The sequence below is a fragment of the Echiichthys vipera genome (assembly GCF_963691815.1).
Source record: "Echiichthys vipera genome assembly, chromosome: 1".
NCBI lineage: Eukaryota > Metazoa > Chordata > Actinopteri > Perciformes > Trachinidae > Echiichthys > Echiichthys vipera.
In genome coordinates this window covers 19,206,578-19,234,463 of record NC_139826.1, presented here as the reverse complement: position 1 = coordinate 19,234,463, position 27,886 = coordinate 19,206,578, and the positions used below count along the sequence as shown (strand labels likewise).

Here is a 27,886-nt window from a genome sequence, read left to right as displayed (position 1 = left end):
GACTAATGGATTGTTGGTGCAGCACTTGTTCAATGTTGACATTTCCTGTAGCTAGCAAGCAATGTGAACACTGATCAAAGAAAATTCTTTGATTTTCACTGATGTAAGAAAAATATTGATACACCTGAGTATTGTGTTTTGTTTTGTGATACTGTATCCATTCTCAAAAACACACTTGATTTTTGATTAATAGTTTACATGCAAAGATTTCTGGGTAGCAGTGTTGTAATGTATCTTCATCCATTTGACTCCACTCCAACACGACCAAACAAATAAAGGCAGGAAGTAGCCTAAGGGTACACTGCTAATGTTAGCATTAGCAAACTGAATTGATTAGTAATGTTACCATACAGCCCACACCCTGACCTGCTAAGCCTGATAATGGGGAGGACAATGCCTGACATCTGGCCACGCTTTCTCGTTGTGTGTGTACAATGATAGGGCTGCCCTCGCTAAGTCTATTAGTCGACTAATTGGTGGTTTTGGTCTTAGGGCGCACACTCACACTGTCCTTTCGCACCGCGCCCCGGGCTTTAGGGTACTTGCCCCCCCTCCCTCTCCCCCTGCGCCCCAGCCCCGTTTGTACTCACACTGCCTGGGCCTCGCGCAAATGCTTCTTGCTGTCCATACGTCATCACGCCGTAACACGTCACACGCATTGATCGCGTGTGTGTGGCTTTGTTTACAAATCTTTCCATAGACCTTGGAGTTTTGCGCGTCTTGTCGACTGTTTTTGAATATTTTCATCCGACCAAATCTGCAGTAAACACTCCACCTCCGCATCACACCAACGTGAACCTTTCACCGCCATTGTTGTTGTTGTTGTTAAATGTCCGCGCATGGTCCGTCGTGGGCCGTGGACGGCTAAGTTTTCTTTCGTCGATTTCTTTTGTCGAGGACAGCACTACAAAATGGGAGTCGACTCAAGGGCTTCATAATTGATGACTTGAATCATCGACGTTTGGAGGAAAGCCTTGATGAAGCACAGTCATAAAACAATGGGATCAGCTCATATTCTTGACAATTTACATGTATTTGCCTTAATTCGCACCATCTAGCATCAATTTGTGGCCATGTTGTCTGAGGCACCTTGGAGAGCTCTTGCTTTTTTTCCACACTCGTGCATATTTTCTTTTTCTGTTTCACACTCACATTGAATCACGTCGAATACAGTTCTTCTCTCGGTTAATTCTCTGTCTCCTTATCTTCTGGCACAAACGGTCTCTGTCAAACATTCACCCCGTCTCTCTTACTTACACACAGTTTTTCAGTTTTATCTCATGCCTATGCATACACCCCCCCCTTTTTTTTCTCACACACACACACACACACACACACACACACACACACTGATAAGAGTGCATGGATGCAGTGGTACATGAAGCATACAGATTACTACTTTAGATGCAGTTAGACGAGCCGACTGAAATAGGAGCTGGAGCAGATGAGAGGAGGGAAACGGTTCAAAAGGCGAGTCAGCACTCCTCCTCCTTCCCCTTCTTCCCTCCTCCCATCTGCTACTTCTGACATCTATGTCTTCCTCCCCTCTATCCACAGTTTTTCTTCCCATCTGCTTTCCTTCTCTTTTGATTCTCCCTGTTTTTCCTCACCCTTCTCTTCCACCATCTCCTCATCCCTCATCGTTCAGGTACATTTTTTGTCCCACCCGCCTCTACTCTCTCCCTGCCTCATTCCTGATGGAGATTATTATGCTTGCATCTGTTTCTCTATGCTCCTCCTATTCCCCTCTGTTCTCCCTCTCCCTCTAGTTTTCTCAACCTTCTGCAGTTGGATACCCAGGTGTCTCAAAACATCTTGGTGTTGGTAAAACACACGCATACATGCATACACCTGTATTATTTGCAAACTAAGTGATTTGCTGTAAACCTTGTGAATGCTTTGTGTTAATCAAGCAGTGAGTGTGTGTGTGTCTTTTCCCTGGTAGAGATGAGAAGGCTCCATGTGGCTTCACATTATTCGACTGATCTTACACAGTGCATCTGTTAGTTGTAAATGCTCATTTCTCTCTCAAACCTAAAGGCAAAAAACATAATGTAAGCCCTATGTGGACAGGATTAGCTTTTCTGAAGGATAAAAGCATGAACATATGATTTCTGTCTTTAATATACTCATTTGGAAAAGAAATGAATCAGTGTTGTCCCTGACTAATCTGGATAAGGTTTCTTCTTTCAGTGAAATATTGATTTGATGGAAAATGTAATTATTGGTTGTGATGCCAATCCTGTTGTTCTTTGACACTCCCTTCGGTCTTATGCGAGCCGTGTAGTGCCTGTATTTGCATTTCAATTGGCGAATCACAAAACTTTCTCAGCCATGCTTCTTTTATCTCAGAAATGGCAAAAGAGTTAGCATCTACTGTTTGATTCTACAACAGTGAGAAAGTTATTCATGCCTTTATTACAGCCCACTCAGATGACTAATCATTTTTTTACTTGGACAACTCAGTCAACTCAATTGAACTCAATTTAAATTCTGTTTTTTCAAATTTCAGTTGTCTGGTTTTTAACTGAGATCAAACTACGTCTGCTCATATTTACCCTGGTTCATTGTCTTTACCCGGGTTCTGGTGTGTTTTAGAACAGCTTTTAAAATTCTTGTGATCACATTCAATACGCTGTATGGAAGAGCTCTGGGGCCTCATTTATAAAACCGTGCGTAGCATTCACGTCAAAGGTGCCGTACGGACAAAACACAGGATGTGCATGCGCATTAAATATTGCGATTTATAAAACACTGAGCAGGCACGTTCTATGCCGGTTTCCCTTTATAAATTACAATCAACTCTAAATGTGGCGCAGCTTTTGCGGCTTCATGTCACGCCCATATATGCCTATAAATAGTCAATGAAACGCCCCTGTAAAGTGGCAACATGTTGCAGACACAGTTAATGCAGCGTCAGAAGGTTGGGCCGTGGTCGAAATGAAAAGAGATTAATGAAAGCATTTTCATTCTCACTCGGTGCTCTTAAAGCAACATGAGTGCAGTCAACATCACCAATTACATTTGTATGCCTTGGTCAGAGTGTGCGCTGAGGGTCGCACACTCTCCCGTCAAGTTTGTTTTTTATAAATCCCAAAGTTTGCTTAGAAAGTGGCGTGCGCCCTCTTCTGTGCATACATCACCTTTTATAAATGAGGCCTCTGATCTGAATCATCAGCTGCTCCTGATTCACTTCCCCCCTGTCGCGTTTTCCCGGCGCCCGCCTGCCACTGCCTCTTTCCAAAATAACGACTGGGTTCAACAGTCTGTCTGGTTCTGTCCTGTCCCACTCGATTCCACTGGAAACTAGTTTTCAAGCTAGCTAGCCAACTAGCAAGTACACTGCAGACTAAAGCTAGCAAACTAGCGTGTTGTGATAACTGCAGTCCCCGATGGCGTTGCACCAAACATTACAACATGGCACCCAGAGTGGACACTACGGATATAGCTATTCAGCAGCACTTAAAATGCGAATAATTTAGTTATGGAAAAAAATGGGATTAACTATTTTAGATTCGGCCCTGAATATTGACAGTATTTTTTGGACAATATTTACCTTACAGGCTAGATCAAATCGCGCTTAATTTTGACAGTTTCTTAGTATTTTATTACTTTTAGACTAGTCGACTAGTCTAAGTTTAAACATCTGTTAGGGAAAGTAAGTAAGTACTACAACCCCTAAACTCTGGAATAACTTACAGATATAATGTCAGAATGGCTGAATCTGTCCATGCTGGACTAAAGCTTTTTGAAAAGGTCTCAAAATAGTAAAAAAAAAAATTAGTAGATGTTCCCTTGAGGCCATATTTTCATGCACTCTCATCATCTAGATAATAAAGCCATAAAAAGACTCGTCCCAGATGAGTCCCCTCAGGTGTCAATGAATCATTCTCTTAAACAACCATTAACAACTCGGCAAGGGTTTCAGGGTGGCTGTGGATGTGTCACATCTGGCACCCCCCACCTCCCCCCCTCTCTTTCTTGCTCTCTCTCACTCATACACAGGCAAACAGACGCACACACTGGCAGCATTGCTTTGTATGCCAGTCAGTTTAGTGAAGTCACCATTCCTCACTAAACGTGTTGAAGTGATGGTGTTGCTGTGCTGTGCATGCCTGCAGTGTACTGAGTGGTTCAGTTCTGTGTAGGCTGTCGCAGCATGGTTAGCATCGACGCAACACTGGATGGCAGTAGTGTCCCTTCAGGAAGCTCGTTTTGATGAATGCTCATACTCACATTCTCTAACGTTTACATTGTAATACTTTGCAGTAGCAAGGCAAAGAGAGTTTTTGCTGGAATTGGCTTTGCTGCATCGTCACTGTCAACAACCTAGAGGTGAAAGCAGACCAGGCAAGAAACATGAAGTGCAGTACTTTCATTGTATTCTTCAACCATTTTAAAGGCATCATTTTGAACGCTGCTACTTATACTTGCACACCATTACCTGTCATGTGGGAGTGAGTCGTACCATGCTGTGTTGGTCACTCAGCCTGGAAATGAGAAAATTCACTCAGGCACGACCGGACAGCTCACAAAAGAGGACCCCACTAATTATTAACATATACAAACACACACACACACACATACACACACTAAATTTCTCTCATGGCTGCAGCAAAGCAACCAATACTCACGGGAAATTAATTACCATGCTCCACACAAACACACACATACACCAGCAGAGACATGCTGAGGTAGGCCTAATTAGGTGTCTGATAGCATGGAATTAACAAAATTGACCACACACACTCACACACACACACACACACACACACACACACACACACACACACACACACACACACACACACACACACACACACACACACACACACACACACACACACACACACACACACACACACGTGTGGTTGCACACATGTATGCTCTTGCATGTCAATGCGGAAAAGCTTCGTCTCTCAGTCAATTCCTCTGGTGACAGCTTGTCACACTAATTTTTTTATGTTTCCTTATGATGTCCTCCTATTTCAGTCATATCATGTTTGTGCCTGTACAAGGCCTCTATCTTTAAAAAAACAAACATGTTGATGTTTGCACAACTTAAGAATTGACTAATTTGCCACTAAGGTCAAAAAATATACTGCTGGTATGAAAAAGGAAAACGGAAGAATAAAAGCACATACAGTATATACTATACTATGTACCTTGACTACTTTTTACAACAAGCACTTAAGATAGTTTTGAGGTAGGCCTATGTAATCTTTAATTTGAGCAAAATGGATTATGTTCTTTGCAAGTAATTAAGTTATGTTGTACTTAATGGCTCTTATTTTTGTCTCAAGGTGCTCCATGTCAGGGCTGTAGATTGTGATTGTAATAGTTTTATGTTTATTTTCAGTATTGATTAATGTGTGGATTATTAACTTGATAAACATGTCAAAAAATAGTGATAAAGGTCTCATTTGACCAGAATCTCTTATTAATAACTAATCATTAATAATTGTTTTGCCCAATAAAGCAGCAAGTCCTTATATTTGCTGAAACCAGAAAGTGTTTCCCCCATTTTGCAAACTACGCAACTTAAACAGTTAATTGAAAATCAAGATTGTTGGCTCGGGGTGGTGTGATAACCGTTCAGTTTTGTAATCAAGATATTTTGAGTGCGTCGGATATAAGAACAATAGAAGCAGGCATGAAACGGAGAATGACCCAATGACTTTGTTAAAAAGAGGAAAAAAACAACAAAATAAGAATGTGACATTGAGAGGAAGGGGAAGGGCTGCGAAGAGAGAATGTGTCTATTTTTTAATTTAGCCTTCTGCATGTTCCTAATGAAACCCATTTAATATTATTCATGAGTTTTTCTTCTGTGCCACAGTCCAACCACGGACCTGCCTTCAAGAAGACTATCACTTCACACAACATCTGACACACACAGAGAAGAAGGGCAGAAAAATGGCAGTGGGAAGAAAGTAAGAGGGAAAGAAAGGGATGACGAGAGGGAGGGAGATGATGGTGGAAAAGAGGAAACATAAGAAAACTTAGCTGAAGATGAGACAGATGTGCCTCATGGGAGGACTCATAATCTTTATGTGAAAATGAGGGTTCTTATTAAACAAGAAAATATGGTTTGTCAGTTTATTTTGGTCCTTATTGCTCTTCTGTTATTGTCCACATCTATATTTGGACTACGTTAAATCACTGTATCTATCATACTGTATGTAGCAGCGTATGTTCTGAACTCTTGTTGGTATCCGCCTGGAGGCCAGAGCAGAGTCGTCTCTGTGTCTTTGAATCAAGGAATATTAGTGTATCTGTGTGTGTGAATTGTGCAGAATGTGTGTGGGTGTTTGCTTATTGTTAGTCAGATGGGATTCATGGGGAAACAGTCCGGTAAAAGAACAGTTGTCTGAACAGTCAAAGTACAATATGTTATTATTAAAAATGTTGTTGTTATGGAGCTATTGGTCAAGATTTCAGATGGTCATGAAATCATTGCTACTGTCCCATTCTCCCATTTGTAAGGAGAAAGGTACAGAAATGTGTGTTTTCATGAGTGGCATACAACCCTTACAGAGAGGAAATATTCAATTATCTTTTGCCAAGATATAACCTCTATAGTCCTGCTGGAATACCTGAATCATATTACCGATATCCATACAGTGATGTATGTGTGTGTTTGAGTGGATACCTTGGAAATGTTGAGAGCTTATCAGCCTGGAGGCGGTCACCATAACAACAGCTGCTGTGGTGCAACTGTGCATTGATGTGGCTTTGTAACTACACACACAGTATTGGGCTAATAGTCTGTCTGTCTCTCTCTCCCCTCAGTGACTCAGTGTTGCATCCATTTTTCATTTACTTCACTTTATGCAGTCCCCAGGCTCAATGTGTGGCTTCAATGGTCCAGGGTCCTAGAAATCATCTGTGTATGTTATGGAGGAATGCACAGTGCATGTAAGGGGCGTGGCCTCAATACCCCTGCAGTCAGCTTTGTGCATGTGATCGAGGAATAGCATTGTTATTCTCAAATGTACTTGCATGAATTCTGGGTGTTTTAGTCAGGATTATGCTAAAATATATATTTTACCAACTATATTTAAAATCCACGTTGAGGGGCCAACCATCAGTTTTTGTAAATTTCTGGTTTATTCCCATAAATTCCTGTTAATTCCCATGGAAAGTTTCCAACTTTGAAAATTCACAGAATTTTGCAACCCTAATTCTGAGTGGTGTCAGAGATTGCTTTCTGATTGGACTGATGGCTGCTACCAGCCACGTACAGATGTGCGTACAAGAGTGACGTCTTTTGAGAGCAGCTGTACAATAAGTAAATGTAATGTTGACAATCATGAACGATGACTGACTTAAAACATTTTTTTTAATTTCATAACTTTTAGATATAAGAGAAAGAAAACAGAATGCGCACCATCACTCTCCGTCTTTGCTAGTGGAGTAATAAATATAATTACAAAAACATTCATATACAAAGTAATATACAACAAAATCCTTTCTTTGGGAGTTTTTGAACTGAATGATTGTTTTAGACACTGATACTTGTACCTTGATTCAGTCATTACAATAACCATTAGAATAATTGATTTTCCTCCTAGTTGAATCTATTTAGGAAATTAGATTTGTCTGTGTAACAGGAGTTTTTTATGCCTCTGCACCAGCTGTGACTGGAGGCATTACACTTTCAGGTTGCCCATCCATCTGTCCGCCCCATTCTTGTGAACGTAATATCTCAGGAACACCTAGAGGGATTTTCTTCGAATCTTCACTTGGACTCAAGGATGGACTGATAAGCTTTTAGAGGTCAAAGGTCAAGGTCACTGTCGCCATAATTCAAGAATTCCTACTCTGCATATTGACTTGCTCTGCATTTCTCCAGACACAGAAGAGGATTTAACCCACCCCTGTTGCTGTTTTAGTTTTTCTCTTTGTTTTTTAAAGTATTTATTTATTAGTTTCCCTAATTTGGTTTATTTTTTCTTCTCTTCCTGTTCTTTATGTTTCATGACCTGACTTGAGTAGGAATGGTTGTTGGTCTTCAATAAGAAGATGGTAGGAAAAAATACTCAACAATAATATCTAATAGGATGAAATGATGACAATTTATATCCCATAGGTCAACTGTGACATCGTAATGTTTCTGTCCATCACTCAACACTCAGGAACAGAAGGGGAGACGGGGCGGATACTGAATTAGTGACACTAATCTAGAAACCGTGGTGACTGTATAGTTATGAAGTATAGTATTGTTCCAGCTCGTTTCGCTTCATCACATTGAACTGTTTTAAAGATATTCCGTTACAATAAATAATTAATATTTCTGTGGGTTTCCAGGTTCATGATGGAATTCACTTTTGAGCTTTTTTTTGAAGAGCTTACCATATTGTGGAAGTTTTGGAAATCTGCTGCACCTGATATCAAAACAAAACATACATAAACACGGTATAGATCTTTCAGCATGTGATCGCCTCCCAAGGGGTAAAATTTCCCACAAACTTAAGCTGCAGGAAACAAGCATTGAACTAAAGATGGTGTCGTGGTCAGCATCAGCTTCCCTGTCTGGGTTCATGGAAGATGGATGGACTTCCTGCAACTGGCAGCGTGTGATGCGACTAAACTCCTACTCTCTGAATTATGTTCACAGTTCATGTGCTGATGCTGCACAGAACCTGTGTTTAGGTCTGGCCTGCTCCTATCTGTTGTTGTTACTTTGTGTCTCATACTGCAGGCATGTGTTTCTTAAACTGTGGGTGGCTACCCTGTTTCTGGTAGGTCTCAACGTGAGAAGAAAAGCGGTGTTTTCATGAACCTCTGTCACGGAGCAAGACTATAAATTTAACCACTGGGATTCAGGCTGAAAGGTCATCACAAATAGGACACAGCAGCATAACAAGGGTGGCGGTAAGAAGGGAGGAGAACGACTGAGAGGAAAGCTGTAAATCACAGAAATTAAAAGGGTGAAGAGAAGAGACACAAATAGCGGAGTGTGTTTTGGAAACTTGTTGAAGCCTGTGGGGGCGTCAAGCCAAATAAAACAGTCCAGTCGGGTCATACACTGATAAACAGTCAAAGGAAACACTTCATGTTAACTGGCAACAGCCTTCTGTCAGACCCGCACTGTGTGAGTGTGTGTTCATATTTTATGTCTGATTTTGCCTTTAAGGTTCTTATTATGCCATCTACTGCGTTCTGAAGTATGTCCAATCTAATCAAATGTCCCATATACAGTGCGATAAGCCCTGGGCTAATGTATTTACATCCATCATAGCATGTTCTCCATTACCTCATTTTGTGTGTGAAAGCTCATAATACAATCCATTGTCAGATTTAATTAGCAATATTTTATCATTTTCTCTCCCTCTCCCTCTCATGATAAACCACACAGAGTGACTTCTTACTGTATATGAGCTCATGTTAAATAAGACCTCAGGCTCCTTTGCTAACCCTGATTCCCCTGTGCTTATCCTCTAATATTAGAATGAATTAGAATGGCCCTGGTAATGCAGAGATATCCTTCACACACAGAATCAAATGCAAGTTGCTAGGCATTCTAGGTTGCCAGTCGTTGCTACTTGAGCATCTACTGTAAATTGCAGAGATTTTGAAAATGAACGTGTTTATTAAGATGAAAACAAAGTTGTAAGACTCACCATCTGGCAGATGTGCCCCGCTGAAGCCCCAAAATAGTACGTCAAATTAGATGATCAAGTTGTTCAGATGCACTCAAGGTTTTGAAAACTTACTTCTGGAACATAACCTGTAAGTGTATATAACTTAATATTTATTCATTGTCTGGCTGCGGTCTACACCTTTTTGCTCACTTCTATTATCTATTTTTGACATCATTTCATTGTTTTGTAAGCAACATTTGGATACATTTCTGTTTTTTAATCGTATTATTGGTTATTTTGACTTAAAGACCCAAAAAAAGGCAGATCAATCAGTCACTATTGTCAAATTAGTCTATACTGCCAATCAAAGGCAAAAAAATGCCCCTAAAACCCTGTTATAATATTATACAGTATATTTCAAGCACAATATCTATGTATATTACATGTATGGATCATGTTGCCTTATGCAAAGACACTCTGACAGACTTCCTGTGACTCACATCGTGTCTTATGCGTGTTTTAGTGTTGCTCTCTCTACTGATTGTAATTGACAGAGTGAAGCAGACAGACGCTGCTGTGCTCTGGCTTGTTATCAGACTGAGGAGCAAACTGGAAAACTCTGAGATACACTGGCATACACACAAAAAGAGACATAAACACCACAAGTGGATGTGCACTGCAAACACACTCAGACACATGCAAGTGCTGTGATACTAACAGGCTGTGACAGGGAGGATGGTGTATATATAAATATATTGCTCTTAGTCAATCGAAAAAAAAGATGAGTAGGTAGATAAAACTAGATAATGGATGTAGCAAGTAGAAAAGGATAAGACAAGGTTGTTAAATGGGGAAAGGTCAAGAATACAGCAGGAACATAAAGGATGCTTGAGTGGATGTGTGCATATGTTTGACAGTGTAGACCAAAACGGGTTTGTCTTCGGAGCATTTTGAACAGTTTTGTATCCAAACACTGAAGTGGTGCAATAGAAATGAGGGTTTGACATCAGTGATCTCAGAAATCTAAAATGCTGGTCCAGTTCCAGAAAACATTTTTCTACCTCCAGCCTTCAGCAGTGAATCCACTTTTGAATCTTTTTTTTTTCTTTCGTGTTCTGAATGAACTCATCTATTTCTCTCTCCTTATGTCCAGAAGTGAGACCTTGTTGCGGTGTTCCCAGTGCAAGATGGCTCGCTACTGCAATGCCACTTGCCAGGTATTTGTGTGTGTGTGCGTGTGTGTGTGTGTGCGTGTTCGTGTGTGTGTGTGTTTTTTGCGCGTGTCAATTTGTCGAAATGTTCTTCTCCTGCAGAAACGAGCATGGTCTGGACATAAGAGAGAGTGTAAATGTCTGCAAAGCCTTTTACCGAGAATTCCCACTGACTCAGTACGCCTGGCTGCAAGACTCATCTTTGCCTTGGTATGTTTCTAAAGTTTCTCAGTTTTGTAAAAATCTACTCATTCTTTGACTTCTCTTTAGATGGGATGAGCCGTACACTGCTGCTGTGTTATGAAAACCTTGCAAAAAAGCTGAAAAGCACCTCTATTGGTTTAGAAAATATCCACTTTCTGCTTTTCTTAGTGCCTGAGAAATTCAACTTTTCAAGTGCTTCATGCAACAGCAACAGTTTGCCATACATAATGTATACAAAAGCAGAAAAATACTGCTGTAAAATTATAATAACATGTTATTTCCACTCTTCTTTTTCTTTCTAGTTAAGTCCGTCTAAAGGCAGTAGTGAAGAACTCTACACTTTAGAGGAGCATGAATCACGTAAGTCCCTTCTTGAAGTATGTGATGTGTATTCTTCAAGATGTGTTGCTCGTTGGGAACATTAAGAGATCTGACACTAAAATTGGTGACAATAATCTTGGATGCCCACCTTAAAACAACAGTGATCGTTTAGATCTTCTGTGCTGCCACATTAGGGATGTCGGGATTAACTGATAACTAACATCACGGTTTGATAACCGTAAGAATTGAAGAGGCTACGATATCTTTGGTGTCCTGATTTCTGAATTGTTTCCTTGTGAAAATTAATCTTGCGAGCGGCATTATTTGTTTGTGTGTGATGAAATCTCCTGATACGTGTGTGTGCACCTGTTTGTTTTGTGTGAGAGTCACCTGAAGTGCTGTCAAAATGAGCCACCCCTGTATGCCCTACCATAGTGTTGAATAATAAATTCCCTGATTAACAATCGTGAAAATCATTATATTTCCTTTGAAGAAAATCGTGATATCAATATCTTTCATTGCGACATCCCTAATCTACGTTTAAGAATTTTCAGCTTCTTTGCAGTAACATCCGTATTTGAAGTATGGTTTTCTGTCATGGCTACAGTTGAGTCCGGACAGACGTGGATGTAAACTGCAATTTGACTGTTTTATGATGTTTTACAGACCTGAGTTCTATGTCTGAGCAGAAGAAACAAGGTCTGTCTCAGCTGGCATCCATGTTAGAGCTGTACCTACAACAGGAAGTACCTGCACTAGCACAGGAAATTACATCAGCACTGCCACCTTCCTGTCGAGAACTCTTCAATCTTATTGCAAAGGTGGGCTCAATGCATTTAAACACTACGTACAGTATATCTATATATCTACAGTATATCTTTTCAGTGTTTCCCCTAGGTCTACTGCTTTTTTCACAGTGTTCATATGTTTCTTTTAACGACAGCAGTCAATTTAAATGAACAATTATTTTAACTGTACATTTTACTTAACATCGGAACATTTCTTTCAAAAACGCATATATTTTTGTCTGCTTTTTGTGTGTGTGCGCGTGCGTATGTGTGTGTGTGTGTGGGGCATGGTTACCGTGCACAAAAAGAAAGATTGAAGCAACTGATTATTACTTCTAGCAACCCCTGCTGTGTTTTGATGAACCCCAACATATGTCTAATATCTTCCCAGCATCTGTGATTATGTCTGTGTGTGTGTGTGTGTGTGTGTGTGTGTGTGTGTGTGTGTGTGTGTGTGTGTGTGTGTGTGTGTGTGTGTGTGTGTGTGTGTGTGTGTGTGTGTGTGTGTGTGTGTGTGTGTGTGTGTGTGTGTGTGTGTGTGTGTGTGTGTGTGTGTGTGTGTGTGTGTGTGTGTGTGTGTGTGTGTGTGTGTGTGTGTGTGTGTGTTCCCAGAACAACCCCAGGTCTTATTCCCTTAAAACACACCAGCTGCCTTCACTAGAGTTTAAACCACAAATCGTTACGTATGCAAGGATGTGTTTGTCTGGATTTCGCTCCACCTCTGTCATCTGTTAGCTTTTGTGACTCCTCTTTGAGATTTTATGGCTCTGAGGTTTTTGAATTCCAACAAATGTGTGTGTATTGTGTTTGTCCCATCACAATAGTTCTCTGAGTATGTGTGAGTATTAATTGAAAGCAGCCGAGTGAATTAGCTAATAGTTTCTCCATAAAACATTCATACAAGCTGCAAATGAGCAAAACTCGCCCATAAACTATGCGACATGGATGTTCTCAGACTCAGAGCAACATCTGCTTATTTCATCTAATGAGTTTTTCAATATCCTAAACATAATTTGCATTTGACTTTAAGGTCAGAGTTTAGTTTTGGCGTTCCAAAAAACTTCACTAAAAAATTCAGCAGTCGCTCACTACAGCCTGTGGTGTGTCGTTCGGCCCAGATCGAAGCAGAGGCAAGACCACACCCTTAGGTGTGATATAATCCCAATATACCACGGCCTGAGGTGAGCTATTGCTTCTTTCTGAGAATGGTCATAAAGTATGGCAATATGAGAGTTATAGACACATCCCAATGTTCACAATACAATAGGCCCTCCTGGGCTGGCTTACTGCTCATACAGATACGGTTGCTATGGAACGTAACCTAGACGAGCAGCTAGCATTCACTAAAGTCCCACAATATTAACACAGACAAACTAACCGATCGGGGCAGTGGTAGACCAGCAACTCCTGTGTTCTGGGAGGTAAAATTACTGTTTTTGTCAAAGGAGTCTGGTGGCTTTGAAAAAGATAAGCAGACTGATACATAATGTGCAAAGAAATTAGCCATCATAGTCGTTGTATATGGTTGTTATATAAAGGCTATGAGCCAGTGGCGGCTGCTGGTCTTTCAAGGAGGGGAAGCTCATTTTTCCGACCTACATCATAAATGTGTTTGTTTATTTATATGTAAATTCTACCCTTCGCTCCTTTTCAAGAAAATGATCTGTGACCTTGTCGTACCAACTAGGCGTCTTTTCCAGGGATTTGACCAGCATCCTGTCAATGGCCAGCAGAGCAAGGCTGCTTAAACCGCCTTGGCCCATTGTGTTGCGGGTGTAAGACTTGTAAGACTTTAAACAGGAGAAGCTCCTCTCTACACCTGCAGATGTGTGCACCTGCACCAACTGTTGCTACTAAGGACAACAGTTTGTACAGTTGAGGCATTGCACTGTCCAACTCCATGTCTTTCAGAAACAGAAAGAAATCACACAGCTTTCCCCTGTTTCCCTGCAAGTCCTGGTTTGAATAAAGGACATTAAGTTCAGACCTCAGTCTCCCTGAATCAAAGAACTGGCCGTAAATTTTCAGGACACTCTGAAACACCTCCTCTGGAAACACTTGTCTCGTCTCACCAAATTTCTCTGGATTAACTAATTCTAAGAAGTGCATGCTTTTCATATTTACAAAACGCAGAAGTATCTTCTCTGAAAGATTGTCTAGGATGGCCATGTACAGATTTCTGTAGCACTCCATGGGATCCTGCAGTTGTGACAGACGGCGGTTTCTCAGGGGCTCAGTTTGCGGATCCGATGTGAGATCTGCTGCTTTGGCCTCTTCTCTTTGACATAAGCCAGAAGAGACTCAATTATTTTCTTGCGGTACAGAACATCCATAGATCTCTGCTAAACAATGTCAAACACCACATCAGTCTCAAACAAGATTTGTTCATATGTGTACAAAATGAACACAAACTCAAAATCCTCCAGTTTCATCAGAAAGACTTGGAACAGTCTAATGTGTCATCATCCATGGTCTTGTCTGCAATAAACTTCTCAAAATTGTCTAGGAGGGCATCATAATTGTTTGCCACAGTGCTCACTATCCGTGATGTAAAATTTCATCGAGTAGGAGCGTTTCTGGGCAACCTTGAGCAGCCTGCAGACTCAAGAAAAGACGTCCTTTTTGTGGATTTTGAGAAAAATGTGGCAAACCAGAGAGATGCAAAAAAATGTCTGCACTCAGATAAGCATTTAGCCCCCTGAGACAGCACCAGATTCAATCTGTGTGCATAGCAATGCACAAACATTGCAATGGGGGCTATTGCTTTAACTTTCGCCTGCAAACCATTGAGAGCTGAAGCCATGACAGCAGCCCCATCATAGGTTTGTGCCACAAGTTTCTCCCTGAAATTATAGCCCTGCATGTTCTCATTCAAGACTTCAAAAACAGACTGAGCATCTCTTCACCCAGAAACATCAAAAAATCAAATAAAGCGCTCCTGAATTTTACCTGCACTATCCACATAGTGAATAATGACAGAGTTGGGCACAGCAAGCTATATCAGTTGTCTCATCCACCTGCTATGCAAAAAAAGAGAGCAGCCTGAATTTCATCTTTGATCTCATCAGAAACAGTGGCTGAAAAGCAGTGATCAAGTCATTTTGGATTGAATGGGACATCCCAGAAAACACAGCTGATGACTGGAATTGTGTGTGTTATATTTTGCTAATGTTTCTGTAAACTCCCTGTAATTCCCCTTGTTGGATGAGTCACCACTCTCATCATGCCCCCTAAATGACAGCTCCTGATGGCCAATCAAGGTATTCGCATCAATAAGGCGGTTTAGGAAAGCCCTGTTGTTTTTTTTACTGTTTCATAAGGTTTTGCTACTTGAATGTGAGCACCTTCATTTATTGCATGTTCAACCCTGACTCTGCCCAGGAAACTTAACCTTGCACATGCACTTACATGTTCATTGCATTTTTTCATGCTTTTTCTATGCTCTGTCAAAGTTAGATAGATAACCAAAACCCACTTTTGACCAGACAACACTTTGCTGAAGTAGCTGATTCTGAACAAAAGATGAAGGCTTTCTAGCGCGTATTTAGTCAATGAAATGTACACACAGCAGTACACATTTCACCACTTTTTTTTGGGGTGACATTTTAGCGTAAGCTAAGCTTCCCTTGCTGTCTTAGAGCAATCGCCACTGCTATGAGCCAACCACATTGCTTGATTGAGCTACCTGTTGTAGTTGTATTATAAGTAGCTATGTATTGCCATGAACTCTGGCACAGACATTAATGTTCCCCACATTATGAAGTGTAATAATAACTTTGATGAGCCCTTGATTTTCTTCAGACATCATCAGATCAATATGTGCGTAATACTGTAACTTATGATCAAAAACCTGCAAAAATATTACATTCCCGGTCAACATTATGTAATAAACAACCATGTAAATGTTGTCATTGTGAGCGTGTTAGCATGACAGCCACTGTCATACCAACCACAAACTTTGGCATTTACCGTCTGGTTTACAGCGAGTGTTATCGAGCTGATGGTGCTGCTGTAGACTCTTAATCTGGTTGTTTCCTTTCATTTATATGACAGCAGAATCTCTGCAGCATGTGCACTGGATAATTTAATTTCACTTATTTTTGTGTCTGTGTGTGTTTCCATTCCTTTGCATAATGTATTAAGAATTACGGAGGTGGAGTGAGATGGTAAGACAGTGCAATATCTTAGATGCAATATGGATGTGTGTGTCTGTGTGCGTGCGTGAGATTGATTTGTGAAGCTGGGAAAACTGGAAAGCTGCTGATTAAATGCGGTTCAAGATTCCGATGGGAATTCTCCAATCTGAGTGAGACGAAGAGCGAACAACACTTGAGTGGATCGAAGAGAAGAAGAAAGGGAAAAAGAGTGTGAGAGAAAAAACGAGGGAAACAAGAAGAGAGGAGGTAGGGAGAAGAGAGAATGAAGACATAGATTAAAAGCGAGCAGGAAATATACAAAGTGTGTCTATGTGAAATGTAAACAGAAATTGGAGGACTAGGTAAGCAACGTAATGAAAGTCACTCGCTGGAAATTAAGTTAGTCCGTTGACATAAAGAGAATGGCATTTTAATCATAAGCAGTTAGTTTGACAACATGTCTGTAGTGTTTTAACAGAATATAGGACGGACTTCTAAATGTGTCCGTGTTTCGGTATAAAATTCTGAACAATGATGTAGTGACTCATAAATCATGTTGAAACCAGCATATAAAATATGGACGTAGTCTCCTTGACGGCACCCGGAGGTTTCTGAGGAGTTGTTGTGAAGCTCAGTGATAGTCACCTCTGCCTGACATCTCATTAACTCCCAGCTGATTTCAAAAATGTGCAAAGAGGTGGAGCATGGATGGAGCTGAGGCAAACTGAATGAAGCCTACAGTCTATGCTCGCCGTCTGTGACTACAGCCACCTGTCACTCAAAGCAGCCATGCCCTTAATTATACATAACTTTAAGCCTTAATATAATCTAAACAGGTGATATATACATAAATTCACCCCCTGTACAGTTATTAGCTATAGAGACAGCGTTTGTACCGGGCTGTGAACATGTTTATTTCTGCTGCAGAATTTGGGCATTTTAACTAGGGGGCTTGACTTGCTTTTGGAACGAGCCTCAAGTGGCCATTCAAAGAACTGCATTATTTTGCAGTTCAGCATTGGCTTAATACATAAAGAATAATTCCAGTAAGCATTCATCTGGGGATTTGGAGGACATCAAAATATAGCTTAGTTTTGTTTTGACGTGAGACTGTGGCTTGGGGCAACACAAAAGGCTATGAAAAAAAAGAAAAGAAAAAATACAGGCAGAGGGCAGGGTCTCTGCAGATATAGATATTGCCACCTACATCTTGTGGGTTATAAGTGTATGAGTCTATGCGTTGTTTTTTTCCCTTTAATCTTCAGCTGCAGTTAAGCTATGAATCGGTTCCCTTAGTGGAAGAATCTATTATGAGACTGTTGGAACACCTTGACGAAGAAGCATAAATCCGGCTTTATATGTCACCCACATAAAACAGTGTTATATTATACTGAAATTTTGCCGTATTATTTTGCCGTATGCATACACGTGTTGTATAACTTGCTGTCGTTCAAGACCTTTTTGTGAACACCTGTTTACCTCTGTGTTACATCTGTGGCATTATTCAGTAGCACAGGTCACCAGTCGATCATATCACGCATGTGGTGATGTGAGCATATGAATTTTGTAATATTCTACTTAAAGCTAAAGTCAGTAACTTTCTATGAAAAATACGTTTGTTTTTTTTTCATATTTGCTGAAACTGGGACTATATCCTGACAACACTATGTGACAGACAATCTGGAATCTGGAAAAATGAATGTGCCTACCTTCATTGAGCTGCTGTCTCCTCCTAATGGCATCTGAAAACTGCACCGAAGAACTGAACTACTCAGAGCCGAGGAATCTATAACTAGGTGACAATAACTGCTCATCTGATCAAACTGTTAACCTGTGCAGTGCTGATCGAACATGAACCAAGATTCTGTTACTGTACTGCCTATTTTTTGCATAAAGAGTTTTCAGAAACATGTTTTAGTGAACTATGAAGTTTCCCAGTCATTGACACTGTGTCAGAGACTCCTCTGCTCTGATTGGTTATTGTTTTTTTTTTTTACTTTGGATTGTAGTAGAATCTTCCAGATGCCATCAGGAGCACTCAGGGAGCAGCAGTTGAAGGCAGAGGCACATTCTTTTTTCACAGGTCGTCTGTATCGTAGTGTTGTCAGGATACAGTGACAATATCAGAAAATATGAAAAAATATATTTAAAAAATGTATGTAGCCTTTAACACACATTCAGAAATGGCAACCTCACTCCCTCACTCACAGACTCAACAGTCCCGGAGTATTTCATAGAGATTACTGAGGATGCTTAAGATCAGATAATATTCTCAAATTTACTTCCTGTCTGATCGATAAAAAGGGGCACTACCTCCACCAGTAAAACCCTAAAACAAGTACACATACATTCTCAGCTAAACACAAGTACATGTACCTAGTTTTCCCCTACCCATGCAATGACCCCTGATCCAAAGTTCAATACGTTCATCCTTGGTCACTGTACTTTAGAGACAGACAACCAAAATGCAAAATAAAACAACAAAAATGAAGAGAACTTCAACCTGTGTGACGTGTTGTTTTGCCATTATGCAGAATGATATTTTATAGACTGCCAATAGGGGGCACTGTGATTACATGGACAGCTTCCTGTATTTGCAGTGTAAAGGAGTAGAGAAGTCTTTCATTTCACTTCCCCTCTGTCTTCATCCTCTCAGCTGTCTGTTTCTGCAGATGTGTATTGTTTTGTGTTTGCTTGAACTGTCCATGTACCTGTCTGTCCCTTCTCCTTCAGTATCTCTGTCTGCCCTGTCTTTTTTTCCATGTCTCTCTCTGCATTTTCCTTCTCAACACATGCAGCCCTTTCTCTTCTTCCCCTCTTTCCTTTTCCTCGCTCTCCTCCTCCTTTTATGCTCTCTTTTTAATGTCTCAAGTACATCACAAATGAGGAGTTTATTATTGTGTACTTGGAATATTCTGTGTGTGTGTGTGTGTGTGTGTGTGTGTGTGTGTGTGTGTGTGTGTGTGTGTGTGTGTGTGTGTGTGTGTGTGTGTGTGTGTGTGTGTGTGTGTGTGTGTGTGTGTGTGTGTGTGTGTGTGTGTGTGTGTGTGTGTGTGTGTGTGTGTGTGTGTGTGTGTGTGTGTGTGTGTGTGTGTGTGCGCTATAAAACCACCCTCTCTGCTAATAGCCACTCCCTCCCCAGCACACTAATAGTGTTACACAAACATACACATGCATGCACACAGACACACACAATGAAGTAATGCCACAGCATCATTGCTGCTCTTAATATACCCAAGGGAAGCAACGAAGGTGGGAGTTTGTTCATGTGAGGGTGTTATGTGCTGTATATGTTGTACACAGTGTGTGAGCATGTGCGTGTGTGTGTGTACAGATAGACTGCAGTGTGGCTGTGTGCGCCTGCACCAGGTTCTGGTCCGTTGTTTGTTACTTTGGACTAGGGGTTTGTGTGTCTGCGGTGGTGCAATAAGCAGTGACAGATGAGATCTGGCCACAGCACATTTTATTGCTTCCCTCAAGCAACGTCCCCTCTCTGGAGTGGCTGTGTGAGTGTGTGTGTGTGTGTTTGTGTGTCTGCGTGTGTGTGTGTGTGTGTTTAAGATAGCATGTTCATGTACAATTACATACTGCCAGCATTCACCGTCCTTGGCGTTTTTTTTCTATTTTGTTGCATCAAAAACCTTCAATTTAAATGTTTTTTTTAATTTATATTGTGATGGACCTACACAAGTGAAATGTGAAGTGAAATGAAAAAACAAACTGTTGTTGTTTTAAAGGTAAAAAATATACAGTAAAAAACTGAAAAGCAGTGTGCATTCTTCCCCTTTTGTTTGAAACCCCTAAATACGATCTGGTGCTACCAGTTACCTTCAAAAGTCACATAAATGGTTAAACTAGTGCAGTGATCATTGGAAGCAGGCGTCGAGGAGTGCGTAACCTCTCAAAATACGTGCTCAGTGGCGAGAACCGCTCGAACAAATGACTTCACAATCAGCAGTCTACTTGGGTCCTCAGCAGTATACCTGTCTAGTGTGAAGATAATTGAATTAACCTTTCTTGGAATATGTGAAGGACAGTCATACATACATGCATGCATACACAGACAGTCAAAGATTCCTTCCTTTATAGTTATATGATACAGCTACAGCGCCACCTATTGGCTAAATGGCACCACATTTGTCATGTCCGCTCAGACATGTCTTTAGGAGATATGACTTGTTTTGTAATATAAGCCCTGTCCACAGTATTTAAGAAAACTTTGACGGCCAGCTATAGCAAAATCAGAAAAAGTAAATTATTCCAGCTTAGTCCAGAGATTTTCTTAACAATTTAAGTTATGCTTTCTCATTTGTGGGAGAACACACCACCTCCACCCCCCCCCCCCCCCCCCCCAACCCCCCATCCCTGGATTTGAACAGTTTAAAAGTTACAGGCTCTAACGTAATGTTGATTGTTATAGCGCCACCATCTGCTCAAATACACGTTATTGGGTCCCCAGCAATGAACCTTCCAAGTGTGAAGTACAGTAGATCGGATGAACTTTTTCTCACAACACCACCAAGCAGGAGACGTCATGAAAAACAAAGGACCTCTCCAAACAAGTCAGGGACAATTAAGTTCCGGAGAAGTACAGATTGGGGTTGGTTAATAAAGAATATCCCAAACTTTGACCATCCCATGGAGCACCATTTAATCTATTATTACAAAACGGAAAGAGTATGGCACCACAACAAACCTGCCAACAGAGGGCCGACCACTATCACAGACTGTGCAAGGAGGGCATTCATTAGAGAGGCGACCATGAGACCAGAGATAACTGTGAAGGAGCTGGAAAGCTCCACAGCAGAGATTGGAGTATCTGTCCATAGGAGCATCTGAAGCCGCTCCACAGAGCTGGGCATTAAGGAAGAGGGTCCCATAGCCATTGTTTAATGAAGAAATAAGAAAACACATTTGGAGGTCGCCAAAAGGCATGTGAGAGACTCCAGATGTGTTTTCCTACGTTTATGGATCCTTCCTGACAGACCGTATGTATATTTATCTCTGTGTTTGTGTTTGTATGCAACACATTCTGTGTGAATTGTTATGCTGCAACAGCTCTTGCTGCGTTGTGACCATTTCTCACACACAAACCTAACATGACCGACATGTTGCCCGCCCCATAAAATGCACGCACGCACGCAAATGCACGCACGCAAATGCACGCACGCACACACCTAGCTGCTCTAAATCTGCTCCTGTGTGGTTTGTTCTCGCTCTTTCAGCCTCATTTCATTTGCTCTCTGCTGCCTGACTATCACTACTCTACTTCACTGACACTGTCTCCTCATTCCCTCTGAGTTCAAGTCTCTTAAACTGTAGCTTTGGATATGAGAGTTATAAATAGCTTTGACACCTTACAGGCCTAGTTTTGTGACAGGCCATTGCCAGCATTTGAATTTTAAATTCTAAATCTTGAATTGTAGGATTTGTAGATTTTTTTTTTTTAGATATTTTCTGTGATAAAAAACAAATACTTTCAGTTCAGGTAGAAAATAAAATGGCTTTTCACAATACCTGCCCTGTTGAGCCTTATCTCAGAGGAAACACTGTCTTTGTCTCTGGCAGTGTTTTTTAGAGCCTGGGTTGGGTCTCAAAGTTTTAGGCCTACTGTGCAAACGTTTATGAATGGCAACCTTTTGAAGTCCCAATTCCAGTAATTTGCTGTAGTTTTCTCATATCGCTGATAGCACAGGCTGAATACAAAAATTTTGGCTCCTCATTTAATGATCCAAATACCACCAAAGTGTTGTTGGAGGAACAGGTGGAGATGTAAAGAACCAGAAAGTAGTAAAAAAACAGAAGACGGAAGGAAAAGGGAGACTGAGGAAAAGAGAAAAATGGATGAGGGAGTTCAAACGGAGAGATTCTCACAAGGAGGACAGAAGGTAAAATCACAGATACCCAGAGGGTTAGGGAAAAAATACGAGGATTCAGTAACAAGAGTGAGAGAAGAAGGATGGGGAAAGTGCAGGCCTAGATCGTCTGTGAAGAGCTGTAAGTGAGTGAAAAAGGTTGGTTGGTCGTGCTGTGTGTACCTCTCATGTAAGGAAGGGGTCACACATATGAGGCAATATTTTGTGCAGGTCAACGTTCACCAAAGTTGAATTTTGCTTTGTCACCGGAAGCAAATGTTTTATTCGCCCCTTCGCTTGTGTAGAATGGAAGTATGGAAGTGAATGGGAGTTTAGGGTTTATCCCGTGCATGTGTGACCGTGTCTTAAGAGAGGCTGCTCACTGCAGTACGGCTTTGTTGTGGAGTTCATAAACTGCTCTACTCTTGGTACAAGCAGCCAGCAGTTCATTTTTGATTGGATATATATGGCGTCAAAAACACATTTCTTACTGAAAAAAAAAAATCTTGTAAGTGTGCTGCGTGGGAGGGGAGGGCCCCAGGTGCAAATGTCCAGAATCCAGGATCAAGCGAAAAGGAGGGAACGAGTGGATAAAGGATAGGAACAGAGAGTATATACTCCGCTCAGTAAAAGGTTTGAAGTAGCCATATTTATGGTTTTGTGTGTGTGTGAGGCTGTAACCGGGGAAACTCTTGGGAAACACACACGCACACACACACACACACACACACACAGCTACATGTAACTACCTTGTGTTAGTGTGGAGCCAATAAATGTGCTCCCCCGCTGAAAACTGTGTGGCTTCAATTACACAAGCAGAAATTGGTGAGCAGTGAGAAAGAAAGCTGTGTGTGTGCCGTTGTGTGTATAGGTGTAATTTTCTACGTGTGTGTGTGTTTTGGTTGTAATTATTTTCTGTGTATTTGCGTGTGTCGGGCTTGTCGTATTCTAACTTGTGTGTAGGTGTAATTCTGTGTTCAGATGTGCGTTGTGGATGTGTGAGTGTATCCTCTTGTTTGTGTGTAGGAGTAATTTATTCTCATGGCTTACTTTATATTTATTGGCCATCTGTTGAGCAGCTAAATGAGATGTAGACACCATCAAACTAGCGTACCTGAACAAATGGAAAAGTTATCACTCTCCAAACTTGTTAAAGTGGGAGAAAGTAGATCATATGCAGAAGCACAACTAACTTTCTGAATATAAGGGAGGAAGAAGTCAAGGGAAGCGGGAGGGAGGAAGCTGTCGAGTTTACACAAATGAAGGATTCATAGGGGGGAGAAATAAGCAAAATGTTGTGTCTATGTGCATGTGTGTGAAGTCATTACAATAATCCTTGTATGTGTGTGTTCATATGTTCGGCCTTATCTCTCTAACATTTCCCTGGTCTGCAGTTGTCGCTGGCAGTGCCATGGGCGCTACCTACAGTAATTAGCTTAGGTTTTACGAAACCCTACATGCATACACACACACACACACAGACACACACACACACACACACACACACACACACACACACACACACACACACACACACACACACACACACACACACAGGCACATCCAGCTTAGTGTAATGACTTTAAGTCCATCATGAATGCAGTCACAGACAATATAATAGGAAGAAAGAATGAAATCCATTTGTTTAATTGACTTATGCGTGTGTGTGTGTGCGTGTGTGTGTGTGTGTGTGTGTGTGGGGGGGGGGGGGGGGGCGTTATAGGAGACGTGAAAAAGGGAAGAAAAAAGAAGGAAAGAAGGCTAGGGAGTCAGAGAACTGGTGGTAGTGGGGCTCTCTAATTATGCAAACGTATGCTTCATTGCCTCCCATTGTAATTCTTATTCACTTAGAGCAAGGAAACCCAGGTGTATGTTATGCAAAAGTCTTTTATTCCAATATAGTTAATTTCATATCTCTATAAAGATACAATATAAATCACAATATAGCATGCTTTCTGGTAGTTGTATAAATAAATAGTCTAAATGATATAACCACAAAGAAATTTAGATGACGCAATTGTTTGTCACGATATTTCCGTATATGATTTCATCACGATACGTTTGAATTATCGTCCCCTAAAGTGGCGTGAAGTATAAATGCCACACTATAAACTAAACTGACTTCTCTGACTGACGCTATGGAACCAAGGATTTCTCATTCGGAAACTTTGGCTCCTCCGTCCTCACGTCTTTTCTTCGCCTCTCTGTTTCTCACATCCTCGCTGGGAGGACCTAAGACACGAGGAAGAGATGCAAGAGAGGGAAGCGAGGAGAGGTGTTTGCATAATGAAAATCACCCCTGAAGTTAAAGAGATGGGAAAAGAAGGGAGGAGCAAGAAGACAAGGAAACCGAGAGTTCAAACTAAGAGCGTTAGAAAAGAAGAGGGGATGAAGAGATGGCGGTAAAACAGAAAACTAGGAAGGATTGGCATAGGGGAAATCGAGAAGAGATTGAAGGAGGAGCAGCGGCTGAAAATTAGAATAATTTTGAATACTAATCTGGATGTTTTTATTTAATTCTGCAAAGTGGTTTGAGCAGCAATATGTTGCAGGAGATAGGCCTTTATATATATTTTGCATAGTTGTTGTATGCATGTATGTTCTTGTGTACGTGTGTGCGTGTGTGTGTTGGGGGTGGGGTGGGCTTAATGAACAGCTTTTGGCTCCAGCTTCGGCAGCAACTATCTCGCTCTCGTTCTCTTTATCCTCCCTCATGCTTTCTCTGCTTTCTCCTCTGTCGCTACAACATTTACAGTAATTACTGTTCTTTGGTGGTTCAGAGGGATGGGAACAGGGATAGATGCTGATAAAATAACAGAGCCTGAGTGTTTGTGTATTTTGTCTAATTTCCTAGATATCCTCCAGAGGGAGGTTCACCTTCATAAGCAAGGTTTAAAATTCAAATTCCTCTATCACACCGACATAATGACCAGGGAAATACCCGTGTCTGCCGTTGGGGTTAAACTGTCTGCACATGTATTCCAACCTGGGATCATGAACCTTCTCCTGGAACTGCTCAGCTTTGCAATAAAAGGTTAAACACTGCTTTTGTAGCACCAGTAGGACTATTATAGATTTAATATTACTATATAGTAGATACCAGCAGTGACTTCTGTCCTCGTAGTTATAAAGTTCAAGGCCCATTCTTTCAATTATAAAGATATTTTAATAGTATGATTATGGGGTGTATGTTTTCTCATGTACTGGTGCCCAAATAAAATTAAGAAATCCCATTTAGTCACAGTATTTTGCCTGCACCATCCACTGAATCTACAGTGTAGAATTAAACAATATGTGGTATAATTATGTGTTTAGAGTTCAGCAGCGTGGACAGTGTAATCCATAGAAATTAAATGGGATAGAAACAAAGTTTACATTCAAATCAACTTGGCAGAATGGTGAGAGCGGCTGCCATTTTTCTGTGTACTGTTGCCAAGCAATATTAAGATACCTTGTTTCTAGCGGCCTCTTTGGTGGTAAGATGTAATTGCAGGCGAGCCTGTTCTTTCAGAACCTCCATCTTGTCACATTCACGGTCCTCACGGACCTTTTTTCTTCTTGCTCTTCTGTAAACTTTATTGACACACATTTAGCTCTCTGCTGCTTCTACTTACTATTTCTGTCCTGTTGCCCAACACTACCAAACATATTTACATACAGTTACCCCTACAGGAAGAAATGGAAACAATCGTTTGTATAACAGCTCTGTATTTGATCCTTCCCTTTAGACTTTGAGTCCAGCCCCTGAATGTAGGATATAATACAGTCTCCAACCTTTTTTCTCTAAGATCTACTTTGACGAAATGAAAGTGGATGAGAGCTACTCATGTTTTATCAGAATTGTAAAGAAGTTTACCAAGTGACTTATCAAATTTATGTAGTCCAACCTTTGGTGAACCACTCAGAAATAAGATATAATGTTGTCCTAAAACAATGAAAAAGAAGCTTTGAATATGGAGTATTGTGTATAAATACACGCACATTTCTATTAGAGGTATTCTGCCTGTGCTCTAATTTACCCCATTTCTTTATATTGCATGCTAAAATTGTAATTCTAGTATCTCAAACAGGTATAAAGAAACACACACACACACCCACACACCCACACACACACACACACACACGCACGCACACACACACACACACACACACACACACCTTTCTAGAGCCGGCTGGCCAGACTAATGTGGGATCAAACAGCATGGGACATTTTTTAATCTTTTCATAACAGTTCAACTGGCCCTTTGGGAAAAGTGCAGGTGCTCCAGATGGTGAGCCTGCAGCTGATAGCAGCACCTATATGTTATATTTCTCAGTTTATGTTTTGGTCTTTGCTGAAATATTGTTTCCTAGCTAATGTTGTTTTTTTGTATTGAAGGAAGATATATATTAATAAAGCTTTAGCTAGTGGCATGTATAAAGGCCCTGTGTAATAGGATAAAATACTTTGTATGTCACCAGGTTTCTATATTCCATAAATTGCAGGTGGCATTTTTTGTGATATCATAGGATCTGTCACTGTCTCACCCAAGATAATGATTTCCTTGCTGCTTCTAACAATAACAGGTGCTGTAGCTCATTACTGGAAAACCAGCAGCCGTTTCCTTTTTCTGTGGCATAAAGCAATTATGACAATGTCCCAGGAAATCTGACCCTGATGACAGAAAATGAAAAATGCAGAAATGACACTGGAAGAGTCTCCTACTCTGTTAAGGTTGGTTTCAATTGTTTATGGTAATTATGCATGCAAATAACCTTGTTCTAAATACATGCTGTAATGCTATTTATATGCAGCACCTTTAAATCTTACAGAGGAGCTTCAGAATTAAACACACAAGAACACAGTGTTGCATTCTGAGTCAGTACATGTTTTTACTAATTGTTTCACGGCACAATGTACAGAACAAAAGCGTACACTTAATTTGGCTAATAAGGAGGAACACAATTAGCCCCCAGTGTGCTTAATAGACACATCTATGATGTAGTAATGGAGTGATGTAGTATCCTTAAAAAATGCAAGTATCAGTATTGGGATAGTTTACTGAGGGAAATGTATTCTTTGCTTTTCCCTCCAAAGTGAGGTGAGAACACTGGATCAGCCTCAAAAGTGCTAAACTGAGTTGGCGTTGGCTGTCAGTCTCAGCGTTCAGGTGCTATCACAGGTTCAAGTGTGCACTCATCCACTCGCCCATCCCCTCTGTGTGTTCTGCTGTCTGTCTCTGCGGGTCATTAACAAGTTATGTAAAGCTTCCACGAACATGCTGCCTTGTGAAACAAAGACTCTGAAGGCTGTAAAGTATCCAGCTGAAGATTGCTTAACCATCAATCCTTTTATTTCCATCCTGAATATAAATGAGTTTCCTCTGGGTTCATTCCCTCGTTCTCCCTCTCCTCTGTCTCTCATCTCCTTCATCTCCGTCTCCTCTTCTTAAACCACCGCCAAACACGAAACCCTTTGTTCTATATTTAGGGACAGTGAGACACACCTCTGCGACTTTCAAGTTGTCTGTGTGCATTTGTGACATTTGTGTTTTTGCCATCATTTAAAGTGCAAATGCGCATACAAAACTTGGAAAACCCAAAAGCCTATTTCCTGCAACTCATTATGAAGAGGATTATTTTTAGTGCGGAACCAGAAAATAAACGCGTGTCTTCTTGTGTTTATGTACGCTGAATTATTGCCCCACAGTGGCTGCAGAGATGAGAGCTCAGTTGCATTTTGTAGTTGTGGTTTCTGCTCTCTCCTTCTTAATGGGCATTCATGCTGTGCTTCCCCTTGTTAAA

At 40.9% G+C, this 27,886-nt stretch overlaps 1 protein-coding gene across 2 annotated transcripts in view; it reads left to right on the top strand.

Annotated features, from left to right (window-relative positions):
* The window catches only part of smyd3 (SET and MYND domain containing 3), a gene marked incomplete at its 5' end in the record, with an annotated part of 78,721 nt that overhangs the window by 6,075 nt on the left and 44,760 nt on the right, over positions 1-27,886 (top strand). For both annotated transcript variants that reach the window (XM_083912678.1, XM_083912679.1), the window contains 4 exons: positions 10,741-10,804; positions 10,901-11,008; positions 11,305-11,362; positions 11,990-12,144. In XM_083912678.1, the coding sequence (XP_083768804.1) occupies positions 10,741-10,804; positions 10,901-11,008; positions 11,305-11,362; positions 11,990-12,144 (385 nt within the window). The remainder of the gene's footprint in view (positions 1-10,740; positions 10,805-10,900; positions 11,009-11,304; positions 11,363-11,989; positions 12,145-27,886) is intronic.